The sequence below is a fragment of the Juglans microcarpa x Juglans regia genome, chromosome 1D (genome assembly GCF_004785595.1).
Source record: "Juglans microcarpa x Juglans regia isolate MS1-56 chromosome 1D, Jm3101_v1.0, whole genome shotgun sequence".
NCBI lineage: Eukaryota > Viridiplantae > Streptophyta > Magnoliopsida > Fagales > Juglandaceae > Juglans > Juglans microcarpa x Juglans regia.
This window is the reverse complement of record NC_054594.1, coordinates 45,990,000-46,006,826: the sequence shown is the minus strand read 5'-3', so window position 1 is coordinate 46,006,826 and position 16,827 is coordinate 45,990,000. Positions and strand designations below refer to the sequence as shown.

General features: G+C 36.7%; 1 protein-coding gene across 2 annotated transcripts; it reads left to right on the top strand.

Annotated features, from left to right (window-relative positions):
• The first annotated feature begins 4,941 nt into the window (after window positions 1–4,941).
• On the top strand, window positions 4,942–15,308 carry LOC121263519 (protein RNA-directed DNA methylation 3). 2 transcript variants are annotated; one of them, XM_041166455.1, is made up of 18 exons: window positions 4,942–5,196; window positions 6,527–6,777; window positions 6,876–7,031; window positions 7,152–7,310; window positions 7,393–7,476; window positions 8,292–8,359; window positions 8,446–8,781; window positions 8,877–8,928; window positions 9,008–9,163; window positions 9,266–9,412; window positions 9,547–9,649; window positions 9,737–9,886; window positions 10,021–10,075; window positions 10,170–10,234; window positions 10,648–10,717; window positions 11,500–11,536; window positions 11,687–11,741; window positions 11,825–15,308. In XM_041166455.1, exons 1-18 carry the CDS (start codon window positions 5,013–5,015, stop codon window positions 14,935–14,937), a joined length of 5,241 nt encoding a protein of 1,746 aa, XP_041022389.1. In that variant the 5' UTR covers window positions 4,942–5,012; the 3' UTR covers window positions 14,938–15,308. The 2 variants fall into 2 exon arrangements, with proteins under 2 accessions (XP_041022389.1, XP_041022396.1); XM_041166462.1 differs by having other exon boundaries at window positions 4,943–5,196; window positions 9,266–9,409.
• The last annotated feature ends 1,519 nt before the right edge of the window (window positions 15,309–16,827 follow it).

The following is a 16,827-nucleotide window of genomic DNA, read 5'->3' as shown; positions in this document are numbered from 1 at the left end:
TCAAATATTAGAATGTCTATTTGGGTTTCTATTATTGAGTTTAAATAAAATAGTTATCGTTCGAACGAACAATAACGTTCTAAGTGTTCGAAAGGTAACATAATGTTCGAACGCAATTTATTTTCGTCAAGTTTGAACGATCACATAATGTTCGAACATCATTTATCTCCGTAGTGTTCGAACATAACTTATACCGTTTGAACCAATATACCGTTCGATCTGACTCTTGAACGTTCGAACGCAAAGCTATATTCATGCCGTTCGAACGAATTCATGTTTGTTCGAACATATTTTGTTATCGTTCAAACACGTTACTACTGTTCGAACGAAAAATTATTTTCGTTCAAACGATATTCTAAGACAAATTTCAATCGTGATAAAAGAAATTCCCGTTCGGACGATTTTCATCAATTTCGTCCTAAAAGATATTTTTTGAGATGAAATGGTGATTTTTGTCCTAATATATCTTTTGACATAGTGTTGTTGGCACGAGCTTGGGACGATTTTTTTTATCTCAAAATATATTTTGGGACAAAATGGCTGTCTTTTGAGACGAAATAATTAAACCAATAAGAAATATCCATTGTGATTGCACGAGACACGTATTTAATATTGTTTTAAAATGTCATCGAAAGTTCGTAAATTGCTTTTAATTAATCAACAATCACGGATTCGTATGATGTTTTGAGACTTCCCATAAAAAATCTGCGAAGTCTTGAAGCATGCATGCACGAACCTTCCATTTTTAGACCATCTCATGCAGCTGGCAGATTCTCGAATAAATGGGGGATCCGGATCGAAAAAGTCATCTGCCAACCTAGCTCGAATCTGTACATGATCATAGTAAAAGAATCAGAATCAGTACATAAAACTTTGTTAAAAATTAATAAAATTTTCAGAAAAAGAAAAACGTCCCCGTAGTTTAGTACGCTCAATATATATGTTGCTCTCATAGCTGCAGAGCCACTTGATTAATTTCATTCGAGAGTTGATATGATTTTATATCATGAATTTCTACACTACTTTCAGTACTCTTATGTTAAATCTGCTGCACGTGTACGTTAGTCAATTGTGATCAATTATACAAACGAAGATGCATATGTATTAATTTCCCAATTCCAGCCGGTGTACGTACGTGTTGATGACAAGTGATGATCTGCAACATAGAGAGAGTCAGAAAGGGTTCATTGGAGCGGAACCCCTTCTTTTTTATATGATGAAGACACCAAGTCATTGATTTTGCTAATGGGATCTCTTCTGATGACCATATCTTTCATTTTTCGTTCAGAAACAAAACCCCGAAACTTCTCCATCTGTAATAGCATTACTTTTAATTTACAAACATTTTCGCTTCCCAAGTGCAGAAAATCAACCTTCCTGCAGAAAACCCACGTCTCAGCCGCCAGATATAGGGGAGAACCAATGGATGATACCATAATCTCAACGGTTTTTAGCACTGACATGTTACTGCTGCTCTTGGCCACAATTTGCAGCCTGGGGGCCGGGACACTTTAGCGGTGATGGACAATTTGGGTAAGCTTGGAATTTCATTATGAGCCCGTGATACTCATGTGTAACCTGCACATTTATTTAAAAACATATCATTTTATCTTTTTATTTTATTTTATTTATAAATATGTCTGAATCATTTTTAATATTTGAATAAAAAATAAAATAACATATTTTTAAATAAATATACAGTAGATGAGACTTATATTTCTAATTTTTCATTTCATTACATATAAGGCGAGATATTCTTCTTGAAATTGAAGCACTTTTTCGTTGTCCGATTAGCGTCTGGCCGATATATCTCAGATCCTGGTCGTCGCAGGTTTGGTGTCAGAGTCTTTTCTTTTCTAACCAAGTGCAGCTTACTTTCCTTTCCTTTCCTTTTCTATTTAAAGTTAATTGTAAATAATTTTTTATTGTAATAAATTAATTATAAAAATCCATTTTTTTTTTTGGTAGGGGCCTAATCTCAGAACATTTTGGCCTTCAACACGATCTGTACGTACAATACCGAGGAAGTGGCTAGCCCAGAGGGTGAGGGTGACACCGTGACAGGGTACGTATTTGTCTGGTAGGGAGGCTGAGATCTAGAATTGGGGCTCGAGATCAGGGAGCCTGGGGAGGAGCTCTCGATCGATTGTATTACCGGGGTCCGGGGCTGACTGCTTTAAGCGCTAGCTCTTTCGTTATCAGTATTTCTATCGTACAAGCTACTGCTGCTATGACAGTACTATTCAGCTTGCTCTTTTCGCCTATTTTAGTACTGCTCATGATCAGGACTGGAAATTCTAAACGAAGTACTTCCGAGAGGAGGTGATCCGGTCAATACATACCTGAAAGGCTACTATTACAGGCGACGGAGCTAGCTAGATTGTCGAAGAACGTACGTGACCCGATGCAAAGATTACCGTTTGAACAAACTTTTAATAGAGGAGATCAGGGATTGATAGATCATGCATATATATGAATATAAGAAAGTAAGAGAGACATAAGTTCCAGTGTTGTACTCATGCATGCATAATATTTGATGTCACTGGGATTTTCTTGATTTTTCTTATAATTTTTTTTTTTTTAATTTCCATATGGATTGGGGAATATGGAGACTCGATTTCCGATTACTATATCTTGTTAAAAAAGATAAATGTGCAAGATGTTCAATTTTAACGTATCCATCATGCTAGTACTCTTTATTTCATATATATATATATATATATATTATCATCCTTAATTACAATTACTAAAGTGATATATTTTAATTGATTTTATACATCAGTTATAATATTCTAATTCCTTATATATTGAGTTTATGAACGTGGTGTATTAAATATCGAATTATTTAAAAACGAGAGACTTTTGCTCTTTATAAAAATGATTTTTAGGAATTCTAATTGTAATATTGATTAAGATTCAGATCATTTCCCTTTAACTTTTCTTAGATTTGAACTTGTAGTAATACCTCTCGAGTTTTTCTTGATTAGTCTTTAAGAAGATAACCTTCCATCATTATTATTATTATTATTATGGAAGAAGGCATCAACTCTTCCTCTTTTACTGAAAATGTGGAGGACAAAGATGTAGAAAACTTCACAGATTATCTTGAAGCGGTGGATTATAATGTATATTGATGTGACTTTTAAGCTTTGTTTAGAAGTTAAACTTAACTCAACTCAACTCAATAACTTTTTCAAATCCTAACATAAAATATAATAAATTATTCAACTTTTTCAAATATTAAAATAATAATAATATTAAAAAATAATATTCTAATAATATTTTATTATCTCAACTCAATTCAGTTTAACATCCAAACGCAATCTTAGGCTTTTAGCCGTGCCATCAAAGACTACCATTTAGTGATCCTCTCAAAGATTTAAATTTCGTACCGTACCGGCCGGTACGGCCGAAATTTTTCGTTTCGGCCGTCCGGCCGGTACAGGTACTTTACCTGTTCCGTACCGGCCAAAATACCGGCCGGTATCGGTCATACCGGCCTCAATTTCGGCCTGTACCGGCCTATATTTCGGCAGGTACCGGCCGATATTTCGGCCTGTGTTTTTTTTTTTTTTTTTTTCATTTTTTCAAACTACAAACTTATTTTTTAACCCTCAATTCAGACTAGACTATTTATAATTTATATATATATGTATTTGTATATAATTTATTTATATATAGACTATTATTTTAGAATATAATTTTTATATATATTTATATATATAATTTATTTATAGATCGACTATCCCGAAACGTTATCCCGAAACGCTATCCCGAAACGGTACCGGTACCGAAATATTTCGTTCCAGTACCTTGACCGGTACGCTGTCCGATACGGTATTCAAAACATTGGATCCTCATCCTCTCCTCTCTCTAGTAGAAGAACATGGGCGCATGCCAATATTTTTTTGAGTCCGGCTACTTTAGCCAGCTCTACTTGATCGCTAGTTATTTTTTAACCTCTTTTTTTTTTTCTATTCACATTTTTTAATAGATTTAAATATTTATAAAAAATAAAAAAATACATGAATATACTTAAAATCACTTCTTTAATCATTAAATAAAAAAAATTTCACTAAACAATACATTTAAGCAATATGTTTGGGGCGACATAATAGCCTTTTTCTATTTTTGTATATGTATTGATAGCAACACTAAAAAGGTTTATATTTTTTACCATTCCTTTTTTTTTAATTATAATGTAATTGTATTAAAAAATTATTATGGAATAATGTCTATTATCAATATAAAGGTTGAAGTACATTATTCATTCATTCATTCTTTTGTATTCAGATTGTAAGAACATTTTGAAAATTTCTCATCCTCTTGTGAAAAGAACCTTTCCCATCTTGTGATATATGCTATTAGACTTCTCAACTTTTCTTCTCATTCTTATAGAACCTCTGACCTACAGATAAATGAAAACGGACCATTATATTTCCACTTTAGACAATTTACTAAATATTACTAACAATGTTACTATTTATTCTAATTTGCGGAGGTTGCACTACTAATTTATTAGTTATAAGTTATTTATTTATAGGTTGGTGCGTAGAATACGTATCCTTAATAGTTAAAGAATAAGATTTTATTTATAATATTTAAAATTTACAAAAATGAGTAACAAGTAATATTAAATACAATTATTGATTGTGTAAGCGTCGTATACTTTTTTTAAAAAATAAATTTTTTATGTGAATCTTATATTTATTAATTTTTTTAAAATAATGTTCGATACTTATATAATCTATAATTACAAATAGTATTTATCATAAATAAATATATGATTTTATAAAAAAATTAACTTTTTTCATAATAAATTATATTTTTTTAAAAAAGAGTTCACGAACAACTCATAAGTTTATTTACCATTTATAGTGTCCTTTCGGCTTTCTCACGCTGACTCGGGAAGCACAGTACGGGGATACTGCCGTAAAATCATATTGTTTTCTACCAATAAATAGAGCCCTGTGAGTGTGCTCCCGTAACTCTCACCTCAGTAAGCGGGAAAAATGGCGAGGAAGGGCAAGGAGGTGGCCGGAAAGGCTCCCGCCGGCAAGAGAAAGTGCAGCAGAAACGATGAAAAGTCTGGATCCATTCGGAAGAAGAGGAATCGCGAGGTCCTCCAGTTCTTCGAGGACGTTGCTGCCGACGCCAACGATACCGATGCTAGCGACGACAGTGACATAGATGATTGTGCTCTCTCTCTCTCTCTCTCTCTCTCTCTCTCTGTCTGTCACTCTCTCTCTATTATGTTTTCTTGTGGTGCATTGTATTTGTTCTAGGGTTTCCTTGGGGATTTACTGTATTTGATGAATTTTGGCGATCAAATTGTGGAAATGAACATGCTTTCTTATTTTCTTCGTGTCTTTGATTTTGTTCTAGGTGGAATTTATGGGTGCTTTTGTTTTTTCTACGATGGGGACTTTTAGGGAATTGGATGTTAATTTCGGAGCTTGTATTGTAAAATGGTGCTTGTTGATGGTTTTTTAAATTATTTTGTGGGGTTTAGTTTAGGGTTTGTGGAGTCAGTTTTGATCTTTCGGCTCTAAGGGGTTTTCCGTCAAATATTTTATTTTGTTTCAATTTTGGGGTATGTTGCATGAAATGGTGTATATGTTTGTGTTTTCAGGTTTTGTGCGTGTTTGGTGGAAAATATATAGGTGGATAGGATTGTGCATGAGTAGGGTTTTCTTTTTTTATCGCTAACTCGCGCATGCACCCTATGGGTCTTTATGCCACAGCTTCGCCCTCCACCCTGTCTTATGGGGAGGAGGTAGTAGGTACCAATGGAGCTAGAGCTTATTGGCAAATAAAATCACTAAGTGGTTTTAGTTGAAATGACTTTGGGTATGGTGGACAATGGATTGAGTTATAGGTCCAAACTGCACGTTTTGGTAGCAATGTTGCTGAATTTCCACTGCATTGACATTGTTTTATGTTGTATGTGTCTCAGTTTTGCTTTTTATGGGAAAGGATAAAAATGGGAAAATTGTGCGTTTTCACTACAAGCACAGACATTTGTGATATACTTTACGGGACTATATGCGAATTAGTTTTTGCCAAGATTTTCTTATGGCAGTCTAAACAATGTTAGATTGCTGTAGTAATGTCAGTAAATTGTGCTTCTAGTATTTACACTAATATGTGCAATGTGCATGAAGGGTTCATTAAGCCATTTTTTAACAATTGTTGAAGTCAGAGGAACATATTGAAATGATTGTGTCTACGCCTTCCACTATGTTGCAGAAAATTTTCATATCTTCAACCTCTTGACTTTCTGACTGTTTTCTGTCGAACTTTGGGTTCCATACTTCAATTACGTAAGTTTTTGCGTTTCTGGTGTGTCTGGATGTTGGTCACTTGTCTGGCCAACAGTGCTGATGGTACAATGCAATTCTCAATTATCTTAGGTCTATTTTCATTATTTATCCGAAAGAAAAAAATGGTTTGATCTGCCAGCATACACAATTTGATCAATGCAAGTGTTTTAAACTAATATTCCTTTACCAATAATTGGTAACAGATTTTATGGAGGAAGAATTTTTTTCAGAGCCGAATATCAAGAGTGAAACAGGAAATGCCCAGGACGTTCCACTTGTGCCGAAAGAGGAGATAAATGAAGATGATTTCGATAAGATAATGGAGGAACGATATAAGACTGGTTCTGATTTCTCTACATTTGCTGGGGACGATTATGATAACAAAAGATCAATTGAAAGAAATTCTCTCATACCTTCTGCTAAGGATCCAACCATCTGGAAAGTTAAATGCATGGTATGGTACCTGGAATATTGTTTTGGTAATTGTTGAAGCCTATCCTCCCCCTCTGGTTCTCCTTTACCTTGTGTCTTGCTGAAACTTGTTTTCTGTAGGTTGGACGCGAGAGGCAATCAGCTTTTTGTCTCATGCAGAAATATGTTGACTTGAAATTATTAGGTTCCAAACTCCAGATACTTTCTGCATTTGCTCTTGATCAGATGAAGGGTTTTATTTGTATCGAAGCGGAGAAGCAATGTGACATCAATGAGGTAATGTGTTGGATTAACTTTGATGATATTGTGATTAACTGTACTCATAAAATTTTTTGTTACTGCAGACAATTTTATTATTAGTAGACTAATATCTGTACCATGCTTTTGTGAGCTTAGGCATGCAAAGGCATTTCTAGTATATATCCTACCCGTATAATGCCAGTGCCGAAAAACGAAGTTTCTCATTTGTTCTCTGCCCGAAGTAAGTGCAATGAAGTTTCTAAGGGAACGTGGGCTCGTGTGAAGAATGGAAAGTACAAAGGAGACCTAGCACAGGTGCGGTCTCAACTTGACATAGTTGTCCACCAGTTGCTTTTAATATTTATTTCTTATTTTTTTTAATTTTTTCTTCCTGTAGATTGTAGCTGTGAACAATGCACGGAAAAAAGCAACAGTGAAGCTTATTCCAAGAATTGATCTACAAGCATTGGCTGCGAAATATGTAATGCAATTTATTTCTGCATTGGTTCCCTTTTCTTTTTCTTGGTGATAGTTAATTTTTTACACGTATGATTTGATATATAATACATAATTTTGTTATATACAATTCTCAAAGTTGATTTCGATTTTGCTGGGAAAAAATGCATTTTCTGTGTAATTGCTTTTCAGATTTACTATCTTTCATGAACATATTAAAAAAGACGTACCTATCAAAAAAATAAATAAATTAAGAAAGACGCAAAAATGATAGTTTATTGCATTTTCTGTTGTGGAGTTCATCTTTGTTATATTCCATCAGATTGAATTAACTATTAATTGACGTATTTGTCAAAGAAAAAACTGATAGTTTCTTGATTCTCTTCATAAGTTTAAAGACAACAGTCTCTTGCTTTGTTAATCTATAGTGTCCCATCTTAACACCTAGGGATTGGCTTGAGTGGTAAGGACTTTGGTTTTTGGGGTATGCTCCCTTGTCTAAGATTTGAACCCTTGGGTGCAAGTAATTTCTAAAGGCCATGTCGCATTGGTAAAAAGCAAATAATCTACCTAATCTGTGTGATGTGGGCACTTATAGTGGGCGTCTTATATGTGCTTGGGGTATAACTGGATAAAAGACATGTTGCTTTTATAGCCTTTTAAAGGAAAATAGGGTTAATTATGGGAGAAAGGAAATCGGGTTTATAATTTTAATTGTTGAGAAGTTTATGTGCTTTGTTCACTGCAGTCAGAACATTGTCTATTTTTTTTTTCTCCTTTGGGATTAATGAACTTGGTATGTGTAACATTAATAATCTATTTAGCATATCATTCTTACAGGGTGGGGGAGTTAAGCTCAAGAAAAATTCAATTCCGGCACCAAGATTGATGAGCACAAGTGAACTTGAGTAATATGCATAATCTTTTCTTTTTTAATTTATCTTTTCAAAGTCTCAGCTTCTCTTACATATATGTTTTTATTCAAACTTTGTAGGGAGTTTCGGCCTCTCATTAAATTCAAACGTGATCGTGACACCGATACAGTTTTTGAGATGTTAGATGGTTTGATGTTTAAGGGTGGATATTTGTTTAAGAAAATACCAATAGATTCTTTAAGTTGCTGGGGAGTTGAGCCATCAGAAGAGGACCTCCTGAAGTTTAAACCTTCTGTGAATACTGAATCTGATAATTTGGAGTGGCTTTCACAGCTTTATGGTGAGCAAAAGAAAAAGCGGATCATAAGAAGTGATAAAGGGGGTGGAAAAGGAGAGGGCTCTTCAGGATCTGGTGATGTGAACGGTTTTGAACTATATGATTTTGTTTGTTTTGGGTGAGTCCTGTACAAACTCATGCAGCATTCATGATCCTGTGCATATCACTTATATTTATCCAACTGCTTTGCATTTATTTTGTTTGCTACTTCAGGCGTAAAGATTTTGGTGTTATCGTAGGCATGGAGAAAGATAATACTTTCAAGGTAGATAATTTGTTGATGTGGTTTATATCTTTATACGCATTTTTTAAATTGGTCACTTACCCTGTATTTATTGTTATAGATTCTGAAAGAGGGGTTGGTAGGACCTGATGTGGTGACTATTCAGCTGCCTGAGTTAAAGAGTGGGCCTTTTGATACGAAATTCACTGCTTTGGATCAGCGCATGAAGCCCATATCTGTCACTGATACTATAAAGGTTTTGGAAGGACCAATAAAGGTTTGATGCTATTATAAATGGAAAGTTGTCTTATACGTAGTTTGCTTGATTATAATTGGCTTTAGAGGTTTAAGATTAATATACTAGTTATTGACTTTGCAGGGTAGGCAAGGGATTGTTAGGAAAATCTACAGAGGCATAATCTTTTTCTATGATGAGAATGAGACAGAAAATGGTGGTTATCTCTGTGCTAAATCCCACTCGTGTGAGAAAATCAAGTTATTCACTGATATGTGTAATGAAAAGGTCGTGAGTATTAAAAAGCAGCCGTAGTTTCCTTTCTTACATTTTCCTTTTTGTTTTTGTTTGAGAAAGGAGAGAGGGGGGGGGGGGTGTTTGCCTCCTAACGTTCTTTTAAATGATCTTTGTTCTCCCTTGTTCAGGGTGGTGAATCGGGTCCATCGGGTTTTGAGGACTTCGCATCATCTCCTAAATCACCTCTTTCTCCTAAAATGCCGTGGCAAGCTGGAGAAAATAGTCGTGAATGTATGTGTTGGTGTTCAGTTTTTTAAGTCCTGAGCTATAGAAACCAACGTTTTATGTCTTGGCAATTAATAAATGTTTTCTATGCAGTCAATCGTGGGGACAAAGATGGAATGTTCTCTATTGGTCAAACCTTGAGAATCCGTATTGGTCCTCTAAAGGGATACCTCTGCCGTGTTTTAGCTTTACGTCATTCTGATGTTACAGTCAAGCTTGATTCACAGCATAAGGTTCTTACAGGTTTGTTAATGATGGTCTGCTCTTATTCTATTGCATGAGATATGTGACTGTTTTGATGTTTTTATTCTTTTTTATAAATTTGTCACTGTTATGATGTATCTCCATGTTTCGGTATTTTTTTGGTATTACTGCAGTTAAAAGCGAGCATCTTTCTGAGGTTCGAGGGAAGAGCTGTACCATATCTCTGAGGTACTCATTTACAATTGTAATGATGCGTTTCAGCGTGTTTTTTTTTTTTTTTTTGCAATAATCATTCTGACATGCTTCGTCCTAACTTTAAAAGTGAGAATCCAGAGTCCAGTTCTTTAGAGCCATTTAATCTGCTTGGAACCGAAGGCTGCTCCAGAGGTGGGAACCTATGATACTCCCAAGTTTGAATATATTTTTATAGGTATTAAATGATTTTATCAACGAAAACAAAAGGTATAGCCCGAGTTTGAATATTGATGCTGGAACAGCATATTATTAGATCATTGAATTTGCATGTGGTAGAAGAATCTGTATGTGTACTTATAAAAAAAAAAAAAAAGAATCTGTATGTGTAGCGTGGAGGTTAAGTTGTTAGATTATGCACACAAATTTATCTTATGGTTTCTTTCTCCTATCATTTTCTGTTTCATATTAAGATATATGTTTCCCTTGTATCTTAATTTTGTTCTTCAAGTTAACTTTTTATTTTATTTGTAAAAATTATTATTCAAATTGTTGCCTTTTGTTTATGGAGATTGCCTTCATGTTAATTAGACATTTGTTTTTTGAAGATTGGATGCAGGGAGCCGGAACATCAGCAGGGAGTGATGGGTGGAATTCTGGAGGGCCGTCTGCTGAAAGGTACAATTATGGTGATATCAATGATACTCATTCACTTTCTATGCCATAAAAATTTTGAAATAGAGGAAGTATATATTGGGGATGGGCCGATGGCTACCAGATTTCATGGAACAATGCTGTTGTGAATTATCTGTAAATTTTAAATGCTTGTCTTTCTGTCCCATGAATTTGAATTCGTCCATTTATATGTCTTGTAATGATTTAATATGTAAATCCATCCTCTAGAATCAGAGCTCCAAAGAAAGTTGGAGCTATCCCTTTAGGAGATGGGATAGGTCATATCGTAACATTTCTTGAAAATTTCTTGTTCTACAAGTGCTAGATGTTGGATGGAAACTGTCTGATTTCACTTTGATCTAAAATATTTCTGGACGTTCTTTTAGTTGGATTTTTACCATTCTTTATTTGCTTTTGGCTGTATTATAATAAAGAAAGTTAAAGTAAGTGCTGCTTTTTACTTCTGGCTTATATCTTATTGTTATAACTGCTTAAGTCACTCTCTTAACTACATCGGTGCTTGTTGGAAATAAAAATGCTCGAATTGATGGGCACAACCTAGAAATAACAAGAGGAAGACTGAAAAAAGGGACTGCAACTGGGTTTACTATATTCTTGTGGGTTGTTCTACATATAGGTTTAATATAAATTTTGTAGCAAACAATCTAAGTCTTATTACTTTTTATGTTAGCGGTACTATTGCTTCTACCTTTTCTTTTTACTATGAAAGTATATTTCAACCCTGGCTTTGCCATATTCTGACACTGGTAATCACTTTCTTGCAGGAGCTCTTGGCCTAGTTTCCCTGCCTCAGGGTCATCGGTTGGTTTTGAACTTCCTCTAAATATGTCAGCTCATTTGTGTGTGTGTGTGTGTGCGCGCGTGTGCTTATATGAGTATGTATGCAGGAATATCTAATTCTCCATTCATCTGTGACCATTTCTTATTTAATGGATTTGCTGATGATTTCAGCTTCAGCCGGAGTCCAGTTCTGCGAATCCTTTAGAGGGTAATGATGCCGAAAAAGGTATTTATTAATACACCGTGCATCTCAGTAATGAATTTTATGTTAAGGTAATCAATTGTGTGAATCCTTGTTATAATGTGAAGGTGTAGAAAATGCTGCTTGGGAGAGCAAAGTAATTCCTAATCAAAGTTCATCCTGGGGTGTTGTGGCAACTCATGAAAAGTCATCTTGGGGTGCTTCAGCATCTAATGGAGATCCATCCTTGGCTGCTGCAGTTATTAATGAAAAGTCATCCTGGGGTGCTTCCACAGCTAATGAAAATTCATCATGGGGTGCTGCAGCTGCTAATGAAAAATCATCTTGGGGTGCTTCCACATCTAATGAAAAATCTTCTTGGGGTACTGCAGCTTCCAATGATAGGGCTGTTGATCAAATTGCAGGCTGGATAGAGGGCAAAGATGCTTGGAACAAAACTATTTCAAAAACTGGATTTGGGGGCAGTTCATCTAACAGCTGGGATAAATCAGTAGCACCTGACAGAGATCTGCCAGGCTCTGCAAAAGTTTCTGGAGACAATTGGGGCAAAGGAAACCTCAAAATTGGAACTCTGGCTGATTCTTCAAATGATGCTGGTGTCACCTGGGAGAAAAAGACTGTATCTGATAATCAGGGTGGCAAGAGAACATCAGGGGAACCCTGGAATAAAGGTAAGAGTATTGCTGCAAATCTGACCAGCAATTGGAGTGATTCGACTGCTGGAATGACTCAACTGGATTCTTGGGGCAAAAGTAAAGATGCAGCTGAAGCTGGATTGTGGGAAAGAGAAAAGAACGGAAACTCTGCTGTTGATTGGGATGGCAGGAAAAATATGGGTTCTGGCTGGGATCAACAGAAATCATGGGACCAAGGCAAAGGTGCAGTTGTTGGTGAGGGATCTACTTGGGGAAAAGCTGTGGACAGTGCAGCTAAAGGCACCGCTTCTGGATTTCAAGAAGATTCTTGGGGCAAGGCTATTAAAAACTGGAGCACTAAGGATGGATCAAGTGGAAGCAAGACTGACTGGAAAATCTCGACTCCTGTGGCTGAGAATCAGGCTGGGGATTGGGGTAATGCTGGTGGCAATCAGACCCAAGCCAGAGGTTCTTGGAATAAACCAGGTGGAGGGTCAACGTGGAGTAAACACGCTGATGCAACTTTGGAAGATGAATCTAAAGGCAAGAGGGATCAAGATGACTGTTGGAATGGATCCAAAAGTTCTGGTGGGGATCAAGGTTCTTCTTGGAATAAACAAGATGGAGGTTCCTGGGGTAAACCAGCTGGGGGGTCGACATGGAGTAAGCAAGCTGCTGCAAGTTTGGAAGATGAATCTAGAGGCAAGAGGGATCAAGATGACTGTTGGAATAGATCCAAAAATTCCAGTGGGGATCAAGGTTCTGGTGGTTGGAACAAGGGGTGGGTGGAAAATAAAGAGGATACAAATGGGCGAGGTAGCTGGGCAAGGCCAAAAGCATTCGATAAGGATAGTGGGTTTGGTGGGAGAAGGGGGAGAGGAGGTGGCCAGGGAGGTAGAGATCAATTTGGCAGGGGAAGTTCATTCAGTCAGCGACTTTCTGGTTGGAATGGAGCTCAAGAAAATACAAGTACAAATGATGGGACATCCACAGGGAATTCGTCTGGGCGGACCAATGACCAAGCATGGGGCAGTGGGGATACTCGCCGAATGTATGGAGGTAAGTCCTCTGGCTGGAATAATATTACTACTGGAAACAATGAAGAGGATGACCATAAAGATCAAGGGTGTGATTGGAACAAGGGGAAAACATCATATGATGGTTCGGCAAGTGGATGGAATCAAAGTTCTGGTTGGAAAAGTGGATCAAATGATGGAAAAAATGATGATTCTAATTGGGGCAGAAGTAGTTGGAACTCTGGATCAAGTGATGCCACTAGAAACCAGGATTCAAGATGGGGTAGAAAAAGTGATGGGAAAGAAGATGGGAACCAGGATTCTAATTGGGGCAAAAGAAGTAACTGGAACTCTGAATCTGGTGATGCAAACAAGGACTCAGGCTGGGGCAAGAAAAGCAATTGGGCAAGTGGCAATCAGTCAGTAGCTGGTGGAAGTGGAGACCAAACTGAGAGTTTCAGTGAAAGGGCAAGTGATGGGAATTACAGAGGAGGTTTTGGAGGTAGAGGCAGTTCAGACAGGGGAGGCTCTAGAGGTAGAGGGGGTTTTGGAGGCAGAGGTGGAGACAGGGGGGGTTTTGGTGGCAGAGGCAGAGAACGGGGGGGTTTTGGTGGTCGAGGTAGATCAGACAGAGGAGGTTTTGGTGGTAGATCAGACCGAGGAGGATTTGGAGGCAGAGGCCGTGGAAGGTGGGATCAAAGTGGTGGTTGGAATAACAGAAATGATGGTAGTGAGGATAAGCTCTCTGACTGGAACCAAGAGGCAGGGGAGGGATGGAAGAAAAATGACGGTGTAGAAACTTGGAATGGAGCTGGTGATAAGAATAAGTCGCAGAGTTGGAATGCAGGAAGCTGTGGAACTAGCAATCAAACCAGTGGGTGGAATAGCGAGGGTTGGAACCAGCCAACAGCAGCTAAAGATGCTGCTGGTAGTTGCTGGAACAGAGGATCCGGTTCAAGTAATGAAGCTGGTGGAAGTAAGGGAAACAATGGAGGATCAACAGAAGCCTCTGGTGGGAACCAGTCGTCAAGCTGGGGCAAATCGACCATAGCCACTGATATTAAAGAAACTAATCAACAAGGGGGTGGCTGGAACGGTGGAACCAAATCAAGCTCTCACTCTGGGGGCTGGAACAACCAGGACTCAGGTAGTAGTGCTCTCACTGGTGGCTGGAACGAGGGAACAGTATCAAGGAATGAAGCTGGTGGAAGTAGGGGAAACAATTGGGGATCAACAGATGCTTCTGGTGGGAACCAGTGGGGCAAATCGGCCATAACCATGGAAATTAAAGAAACTAATCAGCAAGGGGGTGGCTGGAACAACCAGGATTCAGGTTGTGATCGAGGAATGGGTACAGAGATTAGAGCTGGTGGTGGAGATAAGGCAGTTCCATGCGGTCAATCAAATGCTGCTGATAGGGGTCAGACATCTAGCTGGAATCAGTCAAAAGATGTAAAAGGAGAATCTAATAGGATGAGAAACCAACTGATTCGTGGGATAAAGCAACAGCAAGCTCTTGGGGGAAGGGAAATGACATTGATGGTAAAGGAGGGTGGTAAAAACGCTTAAGCATTAGCTTGACGTATGTTCAGAGTTCTTATGCCTGTAGATATCGGTACTACTTTCTGGTGTACACGGGAAGGGTCTAAGTGAACTGTAAGGGTCTTAAGTGAACTGTATGGAACCCGATATTATACCTAAAATAACTGTATGTCTTTACATTTTGAACCATGTTGCTGGTGTAGGCAGTCGTTGGACTGGCAAATCATGCACAGCTCCTCGATTTAGCAAGAGATGTTCATGTTTTTCATGGCATTGGATGCTGAATCGCAAGCATTAAAAATTTTGTGAGTGCTTGATCTTTTAGCTTCAACGACACAATTTCCACATGTTCTTACCAGATTTTTAAATTTCAACAATTTCATTAGTCTTCTTTTTTATTGTGATTCATTTCCTTGTTTTAGTAGGTTCTAAAATGCTAATGCAATTATTTCTAGTAGAGGCGCATGTGGGATTCTTCCTTTATTTTGTATTTCTTTAAACCTCCTTTCCCTTGGGTAAGAGAAATTTGAATCTCCTTCTGTTTCCTCCATTGTAGGTTCAAGGGAAAACTATAAGAGAGCTTGATTGATATCCATGCCATATAAGCTGATGATGATGGTGAATAAGACGACAAATAGCATTTTTTTTCCCAAATTCTCATATTATAACTTGATGGGTATTGATATAAGATGGATTATATTTTAGTTTTATCCATATTAATATTCTTAAAATATTGAGCTGACAGAGAAAAGAAGATAGTAAATTTAATTTTGGTCTTGCGTGGAGAGTTATCAAATGAAACAGATCACCAGAAAAATCAGAGAACATATACCTTAAATGTTGTACATCAATGGTCAGACTTAATAGGCAAGAGCATAATGCGCTCATGAGTTACAAGTGATTCTTTAATGCAACAACTTGGGTTTCTGTTTTCTATTTTTTTGGAGCTGCTTGTCTAGCGTCTACTAGCTAGTCTCCAATTGGCCATATTTATAAGGCAAATTCAACAAATTCACCACCAAAAGAGCCACTGCTTACACCCACATATTTAATATGATCAGTCTCAGTCTTTCTAAGATTACTTTCTCACTTTAAAGGTGAATGGTCATTTAATTAGGATGCACCTTAATTTCAACTAATATGGATGGATAATGAAAAGACAGAAGGTGGGGAGAGAGGCGTCTATAGGCTTCGTTTGGAAGCTAAATTTTTCTCAATTCATCTCAATTTATTATTACAATTTTTTCATATTTCAACACAAAATATAATAAACAATTCAATTTTTTCAAATCTCAAAATAATAATAATATTAAAAAATAATATTTTAATAATATTTTATTATCTCAACTCAATTTAACTCAACTCAGTTCAACATTTAAACGCAGTCATAATCTACATCTTTGAAATCATTTCATATTATATTATTGTGGGAACGAACGATAGATTCTTAAGAGCTGACTATTAATAATCATGAAACCCTTATTATTGGACGGTTTGGCAATTTTCTCCGCCATGGAGACATGCCATGTTAAATCCTCTATTATTACGAAGAGACCACAAAACAAAAATCAATGAAAAAGTGGTTGATTCAAGACTAATTATGTGGGGCTTTGAAATTGACGTGGCGTCCGAATTCCACCTCATCCACCCATATCCTATCCCGAAAAGACCTCCCTTTTTTTTATCCTTAAATGGGGTCTACCTTTGTCCATCAACAAACTGCAATAGTGAAAAAAAAAAAAGAAAAATTTGTCTGTAACTGTATAATACTTACGTAACTGTCATCATTAGTATTTTTTTAAAGTAATACTTACGTAACTGTATTATACGTATTATACTTATTATACTTACATATTTGTTTTAAAGTATTATACGTAACTGTATAATACTTATGTATTTTACAATTATATATAATAT

Excerpts from the sequence above, each read along its gene's own strand:
- LOC121263519 (XM_041166455.1), top strand. The coding sequence starts at position 5,013 with ATGGCGAGGAAGGGCAAGGAGGTGGCCGGAAAGGCTCCCGCCGGCAAG. Across the intron at positions 7,032-7,151 it reads AGCAATGTGACATCAATGAG|GCATGCAAAGGCATTTCTAG; the intron begins GTAATGTGTTGG and ends TTGTGAGCTTAG. Across the intron at positions 11,537-11,686 it reads TCCCTGCCTCAGGGTCATCG|CTTCAGCCGGAGTCCAGTTC; the intron begins GTTGGTTTTGAA and ends TGATGATTTCAG.